At 36.4% G+C, this 21,186-nt stretch overlaps 1 protein-coding gene across 3 annotated transcripts in view; it reads left to right on the forward strand.

The window, feature by feature from the left end:
- Window positions 1–21,186, forward strand: part of XIRP2 (xin actin binding repeat containing 2) — a 73,092-nt gene that overhangs the window by 15,411 nt on the left and 36,495 nt on the right. For all 3 annotated transcript variants that reach the window (XM_070581530.1, XM_070581532.1, XM_070581531.1), the window contains 2 exons: window positions 8,654–8,814; window positions 14,192–14,329. In XM_070581530.1, the coding sequence (XP_070437631.1) occupies window positions 8,654–8,814; window positions 14,192–14,329 (299 nt within the window). The remainder of the gene's footprint in view (window positions 1–8,653; window positions 8,815–14,191; window positions 14,330–21,186) is intronic.

A 21,186-nucleotide genomic window follows, 5' to 3' on the forward strand; every position in this document is an offset into this window, starting at 1 on the left:
TGGATGCTTGTGTTAGTTTCCTGTCGCTGCTGTAACAAACTACCACAAACAATAGTAGCTTACAATAGCACAAATCTATTACATTACAGTTTTGGAGGTCCAAAGTCCAAAATGAGTTTTACTGAGTCAAAATCAAGATGCTGGCTGGGCCATACTTCTTCCAGAAGCTCTAGGAGGATCTGTTTCTTTGTCCTTCTGAGCTTCTAGAACCACCTGCATTCTTTGACTCATGGACTTTTCCTCCACTTTCAAAGCTAGCAGTGTAGAATCTGCTTCTCTCTCATTCTCTCTCTCCTTCTGCATCTGTTATCACTTCTTTCTCACTCTGGCTCTCCTGCCTCTCTCTTTCACTTATGAGGACCCTTGTGATTACACTGAACCCAGCTGGATCATCCAAGATACTCTCCGCATTTCAAGATTCTCAACTCAATCACATCTGCAAAGTCCCTTAAGCCATGTAAAGTAGCATATTCACAGATTCTGGAGATGAGAATGTGAACATCCTTGTAAGACCAACATTTTTTCTATCACAACACTAAATCTTATCTTCTTCCTCTAACAGGCAACTGGATGTACAGGATCTCTGCCAGTATCTGGTTAACTAGGAGAATACTGGTTAGGGAAGAAGTTGGTAAGGGAGCAAGAACTAATCTTTTTTATTACACTTAGAAATCCATTTTTGTTATTTAGAAATCCATTTTTGTTAATGTATAAAGTATGGTAATCAGAGGAATGAATGGATTTTTGAGACAGTGACAAGTGTACATGCAATAGCAGGATGCGTTTGGAGGGGAAAAGGACTATAGGGAAGTTAGTTTAAAAAGTGGTACATGATTCACTATGTTCATATGCTGCATGAATGCCACAATATAGTATTTGTGCTGTCATGGCATACACTTCCATTCATTTCACTCTTTGCCCTTTTTCTCCGTGTTTTTAAGAACTGCAAATTAATGCAAGATTGTGCTACACACTTGCTCTTTCATTTTATTCTCCATTTATTTCTTGGTTTTATAATATTCAAATGAGGGTAAAATATATAAAACTCAAATTGATTACAAATTTGACTTGGCAGCAGCATTCTGAATGTTTAAAAGAGATGAATTTTGTTATCAGCTGAGGGATATGCAAATATTAAGAATTATAGAAAATATATTCATGCTAATGGCTCTGAGCCTGTGATACGTCCATCGGCATGGCATCTTGTACACAAATCGGAGCTGGGTTATAGATCATATATTTAGATTTCATAGAATTTAGTTCATCATTCTCCCAATTTACTTTCAAATCAATTTTACAAGGACTAAGGAGTTGACTTCTTTATAATGCATCCAGAATATAAAAGCGAGGCTATGATGTGTCACCAAAAGTATGCTTGCCTTCTTGAAGCTGGTGTCTGTGTTTGTGTCAGCTTTGTGGGCTTCCATGTGACATGCCAGGTCACTCTCTGCCTAGCTCCTAGCTCAGACTAAATAAAGGCTTCTTGAATTGATTTTAGAAAATTTCAAAGAAAGATCACTGAATTCTCGTTTTTCTGCTCAAGGATTCAAATTACTATTAAACTTAGGATTTCTTTTGAGTCATAATCATACACTGGATTAGCTATCTAGGACTATTTTTGTATTTTTTAAAATTGCATATGCAATATGACTCAGTTCACAACAGAAGAAGGCATGTCTTTGTTGTTTGAATTTTCCTGCATCTGTTTACTGGAGAAGGTGATTGGGTTTGGTTTTTGGTTTTTGGACACTTGTGCTTCTTAATCAGTAGCATAGAATTGTAGTTAGTTCACAGAACCTGGAGCCAGACTGCCTGTCTTCCCTTTCCAGCTCCGAAGCTCACCAGCCACCTGACCTTGAGCAAGTTTTATAACCTTTCTGTGTCTCTGTTTCCTTATCTGTAAAATGGAGATAAAAAATAAAAATAGTCTCTACCTCATAGTGTAGTGGAGAGCATTAAATGGATTAATGTCTGACACATAGATAACACTTTATACATATTTACTTTTTTTTTTGCTTATGAATCATTCTTTTGAGTCCTTTATCCATTTTTCAATAATGTTAGCAGGGTTTTTTTCTGACCTGTCAGCATTCTTTACTGAAAATTAACACTTCAGCCTATTTATTATAATGATCTGCCCCCCAGTTTTCCTTTTGTCTTGTACTTTTTTTTTAAAGATTTTTTTCTTTGAATTTTTTATGCTTAGAAAGTCCAACTGAAATCATTTTATCAAGGACTTATTTTTCTCTGAATATTTTTCATCATTTTAGAAAACATTTAACTTTTTATTCCATCTATGACTTCATTTGCAACAGGCGGTGATGTTTTTCTCAAAATCATTACCCAAGTTTCCGAACGTGATTTGTTGGCAATGCTGCTGTTTCACCCTCTTTCTGCATCTTTCTCTCTTCCACATACTCACATGGCCAACTCCTTATGTTTCAGTGCAGATGTTCTACTTCTCACGATGCCTTCCCTGACACTGTCTCACTGACACACCCAGGTGGATGATGTCTTCCCCTGGAGGCTCCCAGCTCACCCGGTGCAAACCCATTAACTCCTAAGTTATAGTTGCTTGTCTCTCTTTCCAACTAGACTGAAAGCTCAGGAGCGTAGTGAGTGTGTCTTACGCTCATTGTAGATAATCAGTATTTTTTTAATAATGAAAAAATATACTAAAGTAAACCTTATTGAGTATATAATTCAAATCACTAATTTTTGAAATTTCCTATGGCAAAGATGGAGGTAGATATGGTAATATCACCCACAGCAATTATATTCCTGTAGAGGTCTCATTTTTCTTGTTAGTGATGGTCTTTATACATTTCTGTCCTTTCCTAGTCAGCATGTGGAGGTCCACAGTTGTTGCAACTTCCTAGTGGGATGGTATTTTCGATCTATAGACTAGCCCTCTATCTCATTTAATAGACTTTGTCTTCAATGTTCTTTTGCATAAAAGGAGTATAGCCACAATGAATTTTCTTGATTTATATTTGCCTGGTAACTTTTTGCCTGATATTTTCTTTTTAAATTTTGTGTTTTGTTTTAGGCTTTTTTCTTGCAGGTGGCATATGGTTGGATTTATTTGTCTTTGTCTTCCAAGTGTAAAGATCGACCCGAGCTTATTTTCACAACTCTGACATTTGATTTTATTTCTACTTTCTTGTTTAGGTATATTTTAGATATATATTCAGCAAATATACCTTGTTTAGGTATATACTTGTGTCTGACTTTTGTCACATAGACTGTTCAACTTTTTGTTGCCTTCTCACATGAGCACCAACTTGGATTCGTTTGGACTAGTTCACAAAGCTAAAATTTCAGTAACCAGTACCCAATTCTCTAATACCTTTTAATATTCAATGTTATAAAGAAGGTATTTAAGGATGTCTGAAGTTTGTTTCTTCATCACAGAAATTCTTCATGTGTCTGAAATTGTAGAATTTTTTTTCCTTGAACTTGAAATGTTTTACCAGGATTTGCTGATATATTGGGGTTTTAAAATTAATTTTATTCCTGGATTATCTAGATTATAGTAAATATTTTTAATCTATGCCCAAATTTTATTTTCAGCAAATTTTTCTTGTATTATATCTTATTTATTCCGCCCACTCCCCCATCCTCTCATTGAAATGCTAATTGTCTTGTAGTTTGGATTTTACTCTCTGTTCTCTGTTTCTGTCATCTTTCACACTGTTTTTAATAGGTTAGTGATTTTCTTTTCTGAAGCATACATTATTCTATTTACTGCCTTCAATGTGTATTTTAATTCTTCTAAAAAACTTAATACGCTAGTTATTTTCTCATCTTTGACAACTTTCTTTTTCTGACTTCGCCTCAGCCAGATCTCTGCTGTAAAGCAGACACAACTAATACCAACTTCACAGCCCAGACCCTAGCAGGTGGTCTCTTAATGATATAAAGAGGTCAAAGCATTGACTTGATTCTATAGACTTTCACCTTATCCCTATTGATTAGGGAAAGGGAAAAGAAATAAGGTGACTCACAAAAATTTAAACTACATTTGTGTAAGCCAGCTTTAAAGCACCTGGTATTTAATATCTATCTGTCATCCAATGACATCCATTGTATTGCTACACAGTCATCCTTTCCATAAAACTTTATCCATAACTACAGTTTGGGAAGGTGCCTCCAATATTTTGAAAGTAAGAAGAAATATTTACATTTAGAAAATGTGCTGAGATGGAATCTTGCTTAGAAATAAGATCGTGACAAAGCACTTGACTTTGTGAACCCTGCCACATTAGATATCTTCTGAAGAAACGTTTTCCTGACTTTGACGGTATTTTTGAGCAATGCACTGATTCTAGGACTATCTATCAAACCATTGACCTTTATCTCTACATTGTTACTCTATAAAGATCTTGGGATCATATTTATAACTTGTTATTTCAGATTTTTAGACAATTACTTGTTTAATGGAAAATGAGGATAGATTTGTCATTCCTTAGTGTTGTAAGAACATGTCATTTTTATAAACCACTGAATTCCATATTTGAAATTTCCTCAACAACTAGTTAGAAGAATGGTTCATAACAAATTCAGCAATGACACTTTTTAAATATCTCTTGATCCTAATCTTTGCATATTTCTAAGAATTCTTTCACTGATAATAGGATTTGTGAAATTAGGAGAAAATTCTAGGTTGTATTAATTACACTGACGATTCCTCCTTGTCTTCTATATCTGACTTCTTAAAGGTAGAAGGGTGACTATGCCGTGCCCTCTGTACTGACTACAGGCATGTGAATAATTCTTCAAGAATAGAAGAGTATTCTGCCTTTAATCATATTACTTTGCTTATTAGAAAATGCTTTGAACGTAGACCCTCCAGAGAAAGTAAAATTCAGGGAAGCATAATGAATTTTTTAAACTGGGCAAATTTTATTGATTGATTTAGTTTGTTACTTCATTTTTAAAAACTGCAGAAGGAAAGCACATGTTTGGGGCTGGAGGAAATAGATCTCTAGTCACACAATCTCTCATGATTTAAGAAAATAGAAAGTGGACATAAGTTGGACCTATCTGTAGCATACAACTTTTTATATTACAAAAAAATTATAGTATAAATCTTTTCCCAAAGAGCCTCAGAATTCTCATAAAAGACATTCTTGTCCTTGGTGTATCTAATAGTTTTCATGATAACAGCCTGTACCTTTTAGTGCTTTATTATCTGTCAAAGGGCTTCCCTATATGTTCTTTCTGCTTTACAGGATTTATCCTATTACACAAAGAATTAACGTTTATATGGCTTGGCAATTATTTTCTTATCAGCAAATAAAACATTCAATGTTTAGGGTGCAATGGATTCTAGGCCCAGTTATGCCATGAGTTCTGGAAATTTGAGAGAATTCACCAAACTTCTTTGGCTTTTTGTTTATTCATCAGCACAGTGAATTATAGTCGTTCCTCAGTATCCACAGGGGATTGGTTCCAGGACTCTTCCATGGACGCCAAATCTGTGGATGCTCAAATCCCTTACATAAAATGGCATAGTATTTGCATATAAGCTACACACATCCTCCCATATACTTTGTCTTTTCTAGATTACTTACAATACCTAGCACAATGTAAATGCTATGTAAATAGTTCTTATACTGTATTGTTTAGGGAATAGTGACAAGAAAGAAAAGTCTGTATGTGTTCAATACAGACGCAACCATCATAGGTCTTTCCATCTGCAGTTGGATGAATCCGTGCACTCGGAAACAGCTGATAAGGAGGGTCAACAGTACCCCTAAACCCCAGAGACAAGTAACTTCTAGTACAATGATGTTGTAATGTTAATATTTATAATGCTTTCTGACATAAATAGTCATCTGAAAATTTTACTTTTCCCTTCCTCTCTTTCACAGGCCACTTCAGCTTTATAGCATGTTCCTCCACTGTCTGATTTGCATACTTGCAGGTTCCATCATTTCCTATTTTTCCAGCAGATTTTGTGACAATAGCATCTTTAGCTCTTCTTCTATGTCTCCTTTCTCTTTAAAGATACCCTGAACTCATTTCACACTGTTCTCCAATCTCAGTGGCATCCAGGTCTTTTGAAATAGCACATTACTAGGTCAGGTAACCAATGTTCCTATCTTCTTTCCCATGCCATCCTTAAGAAAGGAGCTGTCTTATCAACCCTAAAAATTTACATCAGGTACCATCAGCATCAAGAAAGGAGCAGATAGATGCACTATATTGTAGTAGACTGGGCAGGAAGCAATGCCTTGTTTGTCAGTTGAAGAAATTGACAGACATTGACTTAGGAAATTAGGAAACAGTATGGACACAGCTTGTCAGCTCAAGGTAAATTTTCTACTCCACAACCCTACCTGAATAGGCAAAGTTACTGATGGGGAAAAGAGAGAAAGAGAGAGAGAGAGAGGGAGATAAAGAAAGATTAAAATGTGGTGTCTTCTCTGTGATCCGAATAAAAGGCCACAAGGCAATGGAATCCAAATCTGTTAATACTGAAGCCATTGATTTCCTGACCATTAATCTTGCTCATTTCCCAGTAGGATGAAATATGATAAAAATCATATATTTGAAAAGTAAACACTATCTGTAAATTTTAGCAAAAATGAACTGCTGACTTTCTGTGAAGATTAATAAAAGAATGATATATTTTATGAATAATATACAAAATAAAATTTATATTTTAATGTGGAAAAACTTTAGGGGGTCATGTTCAATAAAATCTATGTAGTGATCGTTCACAACAAAGTAGGAAGAATACAGTTGAATATAAACTGAATTCATCTGTGCAGATAGATAATCTTCAGGGAAAAATGAAGATATATTTTCTTCAGCATGTGAAAGACTTCCAATGGTTTGTGGGAATTTCTTTTTATCAGAATCAACCGGAGGAGTGTACTTTTGTATGGATATGAGGTTTTGGATGACAGATGAACTTCAAAAATAACTGACATTTGTTGTGAACATATCAGTGTTGTACAATCACAGCTTTCATATGATACAACTTCCTATTCCTTTATATATTGTATTTTTTTGATATTTACAATTTTAATTAAATATATTTATAACTTTAATTAAAATATATGAAAATGTTTATTTGAATTAGAAGTCCCTATGGAAAACCAAATACTCAGGAAGTCAAAACACAAATGATTTTTCATTTTTTCTGGGTCCCAGAAGGTTTTCTCAATGGCTGTTGTGTACAAAAGCCTTAAAGAAACTAATAGAAAAAGCAAACAATTCAATAACATAGTTCACTGTGGGGGCTGGGAAAGGAGGTAGGAGGAACAAGGAAGGGAGGGAATGGCTTGGCTATCTTATACCTGGCGTTGTTTGGGCCTTGCTTCACAGCAATTAAAGCAAACCAATCCAAATAACAAGTACATCATAGAGCCCTACTCTATGAGTCCCAGAAACTAGCAACCAACCCTAAGGTGAAAGGCAGATGGTGCATGAATGAGTGATGAATATACATAAATACGTATGTATATATATACACACACACATAGATACATATATATAAATATATGTATTCACACACACACATCATATACTGATTGGTCCCAGAGAGAGCCCTTGAAATGATTTTGGAATTACAATTTTTTTAAGAGTAAATAGTAAACCATCAAGTAGAGTGACAACAGCAAAGAATACAAGATTAAATAAGAAAAACTAGTTTTGAGGCCAGCTCTGGCACAGATAACTATTACCATGGAGAGTCACATAACCATGGTGGGCCCTTATGTTCCTTTCACATAAGGAAAAATTCAGACATGTTTCCTGATGCCTAAAAGGAGCTGGTTAGACTAGGTGAGCCGAAGACCTTTCTGTATCCGACAGTTGTTATTCTGTGATTGTGCAATCAGTCTTTTGCTCTGTTTCCAAGTATGTAATTCCTACTACCCTGTATTTTTGTCAGGTAGATGGCTTAAATGGGGAAATATCAGACTACTTGGAATGGCCAACGGACAAAGCTTTTTCTAATCATACTATTACTTCTTGAATTCATAATATTATTTATTTCTTATGTAACACATGCCTCTGTGAATAAAAGAAAAAACCCACGGACTATAATTCTCATGGAATTCACATATTTTAGCTATATCTATCTCCTTGAGGTTTGAGGGGTGAGGAGAAAAGAAAAGATTAATTTTTAGACTTGCTAAAGATTTAGTCAAACCATCAAATCTGCCACTGATTAACTGTGTGATCATGGGAAAAATTTTTAACCACCATGACTCTTTGTTTTCTTATGCATAAATTTTAGAAAATAGTAGCACCTACCTCATGAGGTTCTTAGAGAGGTAAATGAGATAATGCTCATATAGCATTCAGCACAAATCCAACACACAGTCAGTGCTTCAGGAATGTTCATTATTAACAACATGTGTCTCTTAATAAGTAACTATTTATCATCAGAATAATTGCAGAAGCAGGGACAATATTATCTTTTGGTGTTTGCATAAGTACATGCTCCTATATAGGCATTTTGTAGCCAGTTTGAAAGCTTGAAAGAAAGAGTGACCATGAAACATCAAAAATACTGTGAAATGTGGCATTCTGTTTAATGAAACCAGACATTTTAAATGCCTTCACTGTTCATGAGGTGATGCTATTTTCTTTTCAAAGCCTGACACATATCTGAGCATGCTACATTTGTTTTCAGTGACTGCTGGCCCTAATAAGCCTGCAAGTGGACTTGCAGAAGACAGTGCTGCGCGGGGCGAGAGTGTGACAGACCTCCAGGAGGTGGTGTCCTTGAAGGAGCGGATGGCGATGTACCAGGCAGCTGTTTCCAGGGGTGACTGCCGCAGCTTCTCTGCCAATGTAAGCTGGTCCTGGTGGTTTTGCATTAGGCAATGTGCTTGTTGTCTGCCCTTCACATGCCCTCCTTACGTTGCTATATGAAAATACTACTGGACAGTGGGATAAGCAGAGAAAGCACAGAAATAGTGTGAATCAAATTCAGAGGCTCTGAATTTAAGCTTCAGCTCTGCTACTTATTAGCTGTGTAAACTTGGGCTACTATCTTAAGCCCTCTCAGAGCTTCAGTTTCCTTAACTGAAAAACGGGAATAACCATCTACCACAGGGGGTCTTAGTGAGGAATCAAAGACATCATTTACGTGTAAGCCATAAGGCACTGTACAAATGTGTTATTATTGCCATCATTATTATTTAACCTATAGCTACTCTCCTTAGGAAGGCTGGGAATTAATTTCAAATTTTAATAACGTGGGTCTGCACGCAGCCCTCCTTGGTCTCATGGATAGTTCATTTAAATTCACTGGCAGTGTAACTTCTTTAACTTTTCTCCTGTCTCTGGATGCACTAAATCCATTAGGAGTAGCTTAATCAACATAGAAATGAGGGAGATTAGCAATGTAGGCATTCTGCTAAACCAATTATGAGTACAGGAAACAGCAGGATTCAGTAAGACCACCAATTTTTAGAGCCAACGCACAATAAAGTCATATTCAAAAGAATTTGTTGGGTTCCATATTCTGTGGCCTTCAATCCACAGGATTTGATGAGTCATTTTATTAGTAGCAGCTTTATAGTTTAATGCAATATAAAGATATTCTTTTATAATTATAACCTCCAAATTAGCAAAGTTGTTCATTTAACCAAAAGAGAAAGAGAGAGAGAGAATAGTCGAAAAGGGTGGAATTCTAAAATAGCTAGTCTTAACATTCTTCTTTATAAATTAGAGATGAGGCTGACTGTGCCAAACTCATTAACAATATTCACTTCTAAATGGCATTTAGGTGTTTACATAGTCATTAAAATACATTTTAGGCACAGCATAGATTTTGAATGAATGTACAAAAATGACATAAGTAGCTAGATCATTTTCAAAACAATAGCATCATTCCAGCTCCTTCTGCCAGTCTTCTTAGATAGCACCCCCTGCTGGATCATTAAGGAACTTTACTGAAAAATAGTGTTCTAAATTGGAGAAATGATTCTTGGGGAAACAAGTTGATTTTGAAAATACCTAGTTAAAGACTGGTTATTTAAAGACCTAGTTAAAGACTGGTTGTTTAGTAAACAATTTTTTATTTAGGAAGAAGTTTATTTTTCCAGGCACTGGGAGAGTATGCCATAAAACAAATTTGTATGAGGCATGACTTGTATTTATAACGTGCTAAAAAGAGAATATTTAAATTGGGCTAGTAAGGAAACAAAATTACCCACTATTTAATGCAAAACTTCAAAAAATGTAATGCTATTCTGAAGATAGTCTACATATAAGAAATTTAATAATCCTTCTCTTTCCTGCTCATATACAGACAAAAAAAACACAACCTGAGGGGAAGTGATTTATGGGAGATGCTGTAATTAGATAATGACAAAGCCATGCTAAATTCCTAGTCTCTTGACTCCAGTACTCTTGTAACTATATTCAACTACCTCCTCTCATACAAGAAAGCATCTTTGACCCAACAAATGCCCTACTACCTAGTTTTGCCCTAAGTAAATATTGTGAGAAATAAAAGCAAATATATTATCTCAGAGAAATCCTGGTAAATATCTAAAGAAAAGAAAAATAAATGCCTTATTTGGTCCAATACTTATTTGGTCAGTTTCATCAAACGCTTATTGAATTTTTTAAAAAATCATGGAAACTGCTGTGACTAAATTTCTCTCTACACAAATAAACCAAATATTTTATGTGCAAAATCTAGAAGTCAACGATTCGGCCCCAAACTGAATCTATTATATTTCAGTCACATTGAGACAGCTGACGATGAGTTTCTCATTGTCCTAGACTCAGCCAGGTGGCATTTGGTTGAACGTAAATGAAAGTCATGCCCTTGAAAAGGCAGCGGTCTGCAGAAGCTGCCCAGAAGAGAAGGGGGAGGCAACATTTGTTAAGAAACGAATTGAGATGCCAGATTCCGTGCTGTGCAATTTTATTTCCTTTATCTTTCTTAACACTGACAAGAAATCTGTGAGAAATGTACTGTTATTCCCAGTTTATAAGAAATAAAACTGAGGTTCAGGAACTCTAGTCCAAGATTTTAAGTGTCAGAACTGGGATTAGAATCAGTGTCTGTCCAACTCCCCAAATGATGTTATTTCTGTTGTGCACTAGAACTCAAGACCAGTTCTTTGTAAAGGAAATTGATAATTATGTAATGTATTTACTTGGGTTTAAGTGTTAGATATTTAAATTAACTTGCTAAAATAACAGTATTAGCGAAGTTCTGTGTTAGATATTTAAATTAATTTGTTAATAAAATTATTTTTGGCATACCTGTTAGACTCCAAATCTTATTTCTGAGTCTGAGAATAAGAAAACCAGAATAAGGATAAACATGAAAAAGTTCAACACAAAGCAATCTAAATTATGTGGTCATTTACAATAACATGAGTTAGCTGAGATGTCCAGTAGACAGTGCTAAACAAGGCAAAGTCATGGGAGCAATCTTCATCTAAGCAAGGAAACATCCCTTCAGCTCATGGCTACAGACTGCTCCTTGAGTAGGTCCTGCCATCTCACAGATCTTAAACCTTCATTTACAAGCTGAGCTGGACAAGGAAACCTATCACTACCACTAAACTACAGCTCAAAGGACTTGCCTCACTTAGAGGGCTGACAGTAGTGTAACTACAGTACCAGGGGTGTTAGGGTAGGGGCAGCACTGCTAGTAAGAATGATCAGCTGGATGCATTTCTGCGCGTGTGACATGGTCTGATTCCAAAGCACAAGGCTAAAGGAAAAGAACGGCGTATCTGTTTCTTAATCCATTTGGTAGATGAGAGGCAACCTGTTCAGTAGAAGAACTGACATTTTTGTGAAAATACACATACTAGGAAAGTATCCATTCATTAGCATAATTACTGAGGTTTACCAGATTAATTTGCACGATTTGGACATTGTTTATAGTGTATAGTTTGGAGATTATATAGAGTAAGGTTCTTCTTAACAATGATTACCAGGGCCAGCCCGGGGGCACAGCAGTTAAGTTTGTACACTCTGCTTGGGTGGCCTGGGGTTCAACGGTTCGGATTCCAGGTGCGAGGACCTAGCACCACTTATCAAGCAATGCTGTGGCAGGTGTCCCACATATTAAATAGAGGAAGATAGGTACAGATGTTAGCTCAGGGCCAATCTTCCTCAGCAAAAAGAGGAGGACTGGCAGTGGATGTTAGCTCATGGCCAATCTTCCTCAAAAAAACAAAAACAAAAGTAATAATTATCAATTTTTATAATTTAATATTTATAGATTATCTATATATGATCAATTAAGGAAGGCCTTTTGTATAATTTAAATGGCAAAGGGGATAAAAGAAATATTGTAGCCTTAATTCACCCTTTCTCTTCTTTATCTTAAATTTCAAAGTGGCGCCATACTTTGGCACAACTTTCACATGTATCAAATGGCAGTAACTGACCAGGATTTACATTTGAAGTTTGCTGTAGAATCTGATAGAATATATATCTAGTACATATAAGAATACAATCTTATCCCTTCTTCCCAGAAGGCCTATGTGCATATTCTTAAATATCTGACAGTCCATGTGATTGGGAAAGGCTATAAGTTGTATAAAGCAACCGCTTGAGTACTTGCCAGTAATTCAGATAATCTACAGTACTAATTCAGTCTCCAATATTTTGAAATATGGGAAACCTCAAGATAGTAGTTGTGTTTTTAGTATCCATTTGAGAAACTACACGTTTGAGTAAAGATAACAGGGCACAGGGAGTCCACAGTGCATGGTATGAGAACCTCAGCTCGCAGGCATCCAGTTACTTTGAAGTCTCAAGGCTTCCAGGGTTAAGTCAGGACTGGGCTAGACCTCAGGAGACCTCCTGTGGATGAAGTGTGGCCGAGTCTCCTCCCTCCCTGTAGGAGAGCGGGTTGGCATGGGGCCTGTTTGCTTGACAGTTGTTATCCCATCTGGACTCTAGTGCCTGCCGGGCTGGGAGTGTGCTGAATCATCAAAACCAAAGCCCCTGAGTTACGGTGCTTCCCACAGGGGCGTCAGATGTGAAAAGACTCCGCAATGTTGTTCAAGTTGCTCCAAGTGGTACCAACTCAAATAGACTTGCTCATCTGTAAACTGCCAGTGATAGAATAGACGCTTTCTAAACTTAAATCCCCCCGATTCTCACCCTGAAGCTAAGAGCTGAGTCCTGGGGTATGCCAATCTGGGATTTACTGTTTTTCTGCCTGTTTTTTAAGGCTAGTGATTAAGAAAGACAGCTGTGATTAAGACAGACAGATATCATTCAGATTCCAGCTCTTACACTCACACCCCAGCTGTGAGAACTTAACCACCTGCCTTACTTCCCCAAACCTGGATTTCCTCATTTTAAAATGAGGATAATAGGTGTCCATATTTCACAGGATTCAGAGAAGCATCAAATGACAAAATATATGTAAATATAGAGAAAACCACCCAGCATTTTGTATTAAGTAGTTGTTATTACTACTGATGTTAATAATTTTGTATAAGAGATACTCCAAGGCAATTTTGTTTATCCCTAATGATATAAATACATTTTGGAATGAGTCGAATGTTTGTGATATTCTTAATAATGTGTTGCCTATAGGGGCTGGCCCCGTGGCTGAGTGGTTAAGTTCGCGCGCTCCGCTGCAGGCGGCCCAGTGTTTCGTTGGTTCGAATCCTGGGCGCCGACATGGCACTACTCATCAAACCACGCTGAGGCAGCGTCCCACATGCCACAACTAGAAGGACCGACAACGAAGAATATACAACTATGTACCGGGGGGCTTTGGGGAGAAAAAGGAAAAAAATAAAATCTTTAAAAAAAAAAAAAAAAAAATAATGTGTTGCCTATAGAGGCATTTGGGATTTCAATGATAACCTCATTTTATGTTAAAATTGAATCAATTGTTCTAATTTCCAGTAGTCTTTTTATTATTTGAAAAATATATTCTAATAATAGGTCTAATCTCTAGGCATCAAAATCTATCTGAGATAAGGAGAATTAACTCACTATTTTGAAGATCTTTCTGACATTATATCAAAAGATTAATAAATGAGAAAACAACATGGAGTGATTATTTTTATCAAGATTTTCTGTAAGGGTCTACTGAGATAATTGCGTATATTAATATCTTTTTCATATGCCACCGATTGATAATTGTCAACTATTTAAAAAAATAGTTTGAGAATTCCAACCTGAGTAAATGTAAAGCTGAATTTTCCTTTTTCTTAAATTGTCTTAGATGATGGAGGAGTCAGAAATGTGCACGGTGCCTGGTGGTTTGGCCAGAGTGAGGAAACAGTTTGAGAAGGACAAAATTGCTTCTTCCTGTAATACCTTTTCTCAGTACCAATACCAGCACCAGAACAGATCTGAGCAGGTAATGCTACTACAGGTAACGGATACGTTGTGTGTAGTTGAAATGCTCATGTATGAGTTGAAATGCCAGTGTAAAACACACACACCTGCCCTCTTTGGTGGTATATTTATTTTCATTACTCATTAACAAAAATCGTAATTTCAAACCTTTTAGAAAATCATGTTTAAAGCATACCAATGTATTGTTTTACTCACTTGGAGCATTTTGCCGCATTTCTAGGGAACCATGCTGGAATAGCTTTCCTCTCAGCTTCTAATGTTTCAAACATAAATGAAAATTAAATAGCCTGGGTTAGTCAACAGGTAAATAGAAACGTTGAGAACAATGTTGATATTGAGCCTCTGCTTCTATGTTATAATTCATGATAAAGTATCTGCTGGTTGTTTGCATAGATTAAATTTGAAGCATTATTTGGCTGTTTATTGTGGTATGTTTTCTGTTTTCTTTGAAATCATCAAAAGTTGAGTAGGAGAACCCAGATGTTACACAAAACTGCGTAACACAACTTCTAAATCTTTTCTTATATAAAAGATTTTTTTCTCATTTCATTACTCCGTTATCATATATCACCAAGCATTGTCATGGGATATAATGATATTTAAATGCGAGAATCTAAGTAATAAAACTCATCAGACTGAGTCCGGCACTTTGAAAAATAGTAATTGCACTGTAAACGGCTGTACTTAGGCCCAGGTTTTCCATGAGAAAGAAAGTAACTAGAGTATTTCTGAAATTTTGTAGTGGAAGAGAAAAGAGAGATTGTTTTTTTTAGAAAAATCCCTAGGATATTTAGAGATGCCTAAGTTTTAAAAAAATAAGGCAATTGGGTGCGTATTGTTGGGGGAGGAGTATATCAGATAGAATAATTAAAAATCTGGTGTGTGAAATAGTATTTGTTTCCTTTTTCTGGCTTTTTGTCTGAAAAGTAAAAAATGTGCAATATAGGTACCTCAATAAATTTATGTTAAAATTTCTTTTAATTTTGCCTAAAGGAAACATAATGTAAACAAGAAATTAAGATTGGATACACTTGTGATCTAATATATCACTGTTGCAACATTGTGTGTTTCCTTGAAATCGGTCAACAACATGAAATACTTACTATTAATAATTTAAATAAAAAATTTCACATAGAGGTATAGGTAACGTATTTGCAGATCCTTTATTTTACAGGAAAGCAGTGTGATAGAGTGTAAGGGGTATGAAAATCGTAGATCTGAGTTCACAGGCCACCTCTGCCACTTACAGAGCTGAGTAACATAGACCCAGGGACACCTTCACGAGTGTATGGCTTGGGCAATTGCACAGGGTTCCATGCTCAGAAGGCCTTGTACTTGGTTTCATGCTCTGTTGTCATCGTCTTGAAATTCTTAATAATTTTGAACAGGGGACCCCACATTTTCATTTTGCATTGGGTCTGGCAAGTTGTTTGGCCAGTATTACATGGACCAAATTCATAACTCCCTGAAGCCTCAGTTTCTAATGTGTTAGAATGGGGAACCTGATGAGTGATTTTTCTATCCCAGGAGGTTATTGTAAAGATCTAATATAACAGAGCAATTTCTGTGAAAATATTTCCTTATCCATGAAACTTGGTATCAGTTATGACTAGTTAATATTGCAAAAGACAAAACCCAGCCAAAAGTGGCTTAAACAAAAAGGAACATTATAAATTCACAAAAATGCATTCTTGCGGAAGGGAGGTTTGATGGAAGTTCCAGTGGTGTACTTAGAGCAGCTGTGCTTGTACCAACTCTCCAATTATTAAATTTTTAGTAATTTTGCAAACTAGATGACATTGTGTTAATAGCTTGAAATCAGCTATAGCAAGAATATTTATGCCAGGGATTTTCTTTCCGTCCTTCCTTCATTTCTCCCTTCCTTCCTTCCTTCTTTCCCTCCTCCCTTCATCCCTTCTTCCCTCCCTTCCTTCCTTCTTTCCAGTACCCACTGTTAAATATGTATTACTTCACCATTGATACAAGGGCTCAAAGTATGTTTAGGATAGCGGCCAAGAGCACAGAAATTGAAGCCAGATCACTTGGGTCCAAATCCCTGCTCTTTCACTTATCAGCTGTATGATGTTAGGCAAGTTTCTCAACTTCTCTGTGCCTCAGTTTCCTTGGTTATAAAGTCAAGATTAGAATAGCATCCACTTCTTAGATTTGTTAAGAGAATTAAACGAGTTGTTTATGTAAAGTGCTTAAGACTGTGCCTGGCCCATTGTAAGCACTACACAAATGATTGTTAAAAAAATAATTAAGTATCCCTTTGATCATATTCCTTCTTTTTTACTTCTCAGCCTCCTTTCCTCCAGGCTGGCCCCATTCTCATTCAGATTTGCCCCAGATAGTAGTAAAAAAGTTGCAGACAAAGAGTATGAATGTTTTTTCCAGAAGTCCTGGGAAAAAATCCTTATGCACCTAATTGGCTCTAAATGGAACACATATGCTCCTCCTAGAAGTAATTGCTGTGGCCAGAGGATGCTGATCGCCTGAGGCCTCTGGACCTGTTTACCTAAGGGGAAGTTCTCAGGATATGGTTATCAACAAAGAATAAATGAATACTTGGTAAAAACAAAAGCAACCAACCAAACCAAGCAAATGAACAAAAAAAGTGTCTATCTATAAACTGCTTGCAAGTGTACTTTATTATTATAAGCTTCAGTCTCTGCTCTAAGGACAAAAAATACTAATGTGAGAGTAATCAAAAACCACCCACTAGAAGTCTGAATATCTGCATGACTCTGGGCCTGTAGTGACCTCTCTGAACTTGTTTTATTATCTACCTATAGACATGCTAATAATGCCCCATAATTCCATGCGGAATGACTAAATCTAAGTCATCATGCAATGCGATATAAATAAAATATAAAGGAAACATATGGAAGAATAAACTAGTAAATAAAATTTATAGAACTGTATTTAGAAGTCTGTGGGAAAATGAAAGAAGAAATCATCTGCACTTTAGAAAATTAAATGACTAATTTATAATCCTTATTGGAAATTTCAGATACATGTCAAATTTGATTATAGAGAGGAAAATGTGGAAAAGTCACGTCTTAGATATTCATTTAAACTTTCAAAGCTATCTAAATACATTCTAAATATCGCTTCTCTCATCAGCAAGGATTGAGGAGGACAAGACGTTTACAAGTAGAGATGGACAGTTAATTCTCTTACCCAAACTGTTGTCAGCTCTGAGAGTGTTTTCAGTCTCTTTGCTTGTTGAAAGTACTTGAGATTTATGTCTCTGCTAAGTCTGCCTCTGGCCCAAAAATATTTATTTTGTTGACATATGAAAATTAATATTTAAATTAATTAATTTAGAGAAATTAATATCAATTGGGAAATCAAGTTTAGTTAGAGGTAAAAGAAAGAACATTTATTTTGGATCTCTGACAATATTTAATGTCACAATTAGTAATAATTTCATAAGGTGTAATAATTAAGTCCAATCTGCCTCTTTCCTTCGTAATGTATTGAAGTCAGATGTTTTGGGGTAATTAGCTGACTATTTGGTAACAGTTTGTCTGGGAGATCAGCAATGGAGCTAAACAAATTTTGAAAATTAAGCTATCCCTTCTGTTTGCGATTGATCAGACTATTTTATACCTATTGAACTAGAGGTTCTTAAATAGAAGAAAGGAGGTATAAAATACAGGAACATTCATTTATACCAGAAATTTTAAAAGGGATGATGTCCTATTTATATATTCTACGCTTGTCATACTTGATGGTTCTGCCTGTTTAACAGCAGCATCACTGCTAGCCTGTGAATATCCTTATGTAAATTCGAAAAAAGAGTCACTCTGGATAATCAGGGCCCTGGGAGAGGGAAGAGAGGGGCAAGAGTTCGGCTTCTTAGAACAATGTGTTGGGGAAACTTTATTAGGTGGCTTTGGTAGTGCTAACCCTTTTTAGCACTGCCCACTTAGATTCTGCTTTTCAAAACAGCCATGACTGATTCGAGTAGAGATGAATGAAATCGAACCCTCCTTAAGGGATTATAAGCCACTTGACATGCCTCCTGTTGCTATTCAGGGTAGAAATATCACATCAGCATTGCTTCTGATTTTGTTTTAGGATTAAGTTCTCAGCGTTCTATACCAGTGAAAATCAGTATGTCCTTAATGTGAGAATGGAAAGGACCACTTAAGAGGGACGTTTGCAATCCACTCACTACAACAGGCTCCAGTTGGGAAGAATGGTCTGAATAATCCATCCCCTCATCCTTAAAAGTGTGTCTTGAAGTATGCTGGAGCAGATATTAGAATAAATGGGTCATTGGCGGGGAACTGCCATTGGCTCTTTTCTGAGTTCATTTAAACTTTCCCATTCTGTGGTTTCTGGGTGTTTGTTTGTTTATTTCTAAGACTTTCTTCCTCTTTTTGTTCCTTTTTCTTTGTTAACAATTATTGAGATATAATTTGCATACCATGAAAGTAGCCCTTCCTAAGTGTACAAGTCAATGGATTTTTAGTATATTTATAAAGTTGTGCAGTGTCACCACAACCTCATTTTAGCACATTCTCACCCTCCCCAAACATAAAGCTCAGCCCCATTAGCAGTCTAAGATGTTCCTTCTTTGTGCCATAGTCTCACACTCAAGGTTTGAGTTTCATCTTCTCATATGAATTTCTTCTTCGTTTTCTTTCTCCCATATTTACGCAGTACTGAGTAGCTCTTTTTGTGTTATTGTGAAGTCCTGGAAGCCTCTTCTTTACTGGAGTTGCTTATTTTTTTTCTTTTTGAGTGGCTTAAGTAGGGAAGAGCAGATGCAGCTCTAAAAATTTTGGAAATCATCGGATGCAATACAGCGCTTAGGTAATTGCTTTTATTTGAAAATGGCTGCACTGAATCCATGTCAAGAGTCTCAAGTATTCCCGACCTTCACTCCCTGCTGCCAACTCTGATGTGGACCAGTAGGGAGCTGCAAGACAGTATGTATCTTTCTGCATACATCTGCCATTGCAAAAATCCTAGTGTAAACATTAGCACTCTGTAAGATTGTGTGGATTTGGAACAATCCTCGGACAATTTTTGGTTGATAGAAAACATTTCTAACAGCTTGTGACAGATATAATCTGACATCTGTGTGTTTTAGGCTCTTTAAAGGTGACCCACAATTATTTTCTAGCAAACTAAACATATTTTTATCAGCTAAATGTCCACATTGCAAAGCATTTCTCATATAAGTGCTTTAAACCTACCTTTAGCTTTCTATTACACAATGTTTCAAGGTCATGGCTTGCTGTTAACAGCCCCAACCTAACCTAGATGTCTATCGACACACAAGGTTGTGACCAAAAGTGTGTCTTGAATTGTAGTTTAATTGTGTGTACTATTTTAAAATGATTCTTATAACTTAAGGTAACCCCCCTCAAAATGAGACAGTTTAGAGGTCTGGTTAGGCCTGCCAGCTCCAAAGTCAGACGGTCTGGTTTATAATCCCTTTAGTTAGCCGCCTGATGTCTTCTGTAAAATGAGGATGAAGTAACAGGTGTGCTTTAAGAATAAAATGAGATGATCCATGTAAAACTCTTACTGTAATGCCTAGCATATATTCATTGTTCAATCAACGCCAGACATTACCATTAGTAGTATTGCCACTAAAGCCAAGAGAGCATATAATCAAGTGGCAATTATTCTCAATGTGCAATATGATTCATAAACATCTTATGTATGTGTAAACTGACAAAGAAGGATGACATTGTTCTGTGCCTCATACCTTAGCTTTTTTTGGTTCTTTGGCCCTGGGAGAGAGAAGCATCTCCCAGGAGCTCATTAGGTAGGTAAAGATTTGTTTAAAATGAACATCCCTGTACATGCTTTGGGCTCATGTTGCTCTGGAGAACTCAGCAACTTTAGCATATAATTAAAAACTCATAATAGCATATCTTCTTTTGAGGAAAAAGTGCTTAAACCCAATTCAAGGAGGTGACAAGATGAGGGGACCTCTCAGAAGGCTGAGGACAGGAATAGGTACAAAACGTATGTTGGGCGGGTACGTTGCAGCCCTGGGATGCCACTAATGATAAAAGTTTGTTTTGTAAGTGGGAGCAAATGAATAACATAGCATTTGCTTTTGAAGACTGCTTTATTCAGTATTGTGACAAAATGTACTGAGAGGAAAATAATATAATTAATAAATAAATTGAATCAGGCAGGAGAGAAAAAGCTACATTGCCTGAATAAATGAGGAAAACAGGGAAAGTTGAGAGGGTTGATTTTTTTCCCATTTCTACAAGTGCTGTGGTTTCTTAACATGTTTTAGCTGATGTATGAAAGAGAAAGAAAAGTATCTGTAAGAGGTAGAAACAACCTCATGACGTTTTCTGGTTCATGCAATTGAAACAATGAAGATAAATATATTCCTACAATTGGCTTAATAAAATATAGCAAGGGTTTTTTCAACTTACAATGCTCATATGTACAAATACTAAGAAATGAGGGCTCCTATTTGCCAGAGAACTGTTTCTTTTCCTTTGACACAGGCCAGGGAATCAGCCCAACCTTTCTCCAGACAGGCCAGGGAATACACAAGAACATTCCATGGGCCTAGCGATCACTGTAGGGGCTCAGTGCATGCTGGATGCCAGCATGGTCTCAGGGAAACACGGACCAGAAATGATGTGCCATGTCCTCCAGAGGCTCACGAGTGAGGCTAATAGGCAGACAACTTAACAGGTGAAGTTCAAACAATGAACTTTCACTGCTTTTCTCTTCCAAATCCAGACCCTTTAAGCTCGTTATCCTCTACAACTCTTTCTCAGCATCTGTGGCCGAGTGGACTTTGGTGATGTAAAGAGCACAATAAGATTAACTTTTGAATGCTGATTCAGAATCAGAAGATCA

Source organism: Equus przewalskii, chromosome 17 (assembly GCF_037783145.1).
Source record: "Equus przewalskii isolate Varuska chromosome 17, EquPr2, whole genome shotgun sequence".
Classification (NCBI taxonomy): domain Eukaryota; kingdom Metazoa; phylum Chordata; class Mammalia; order Perissodactyla; family Equidae; genus Equus; species Equus przewalskii.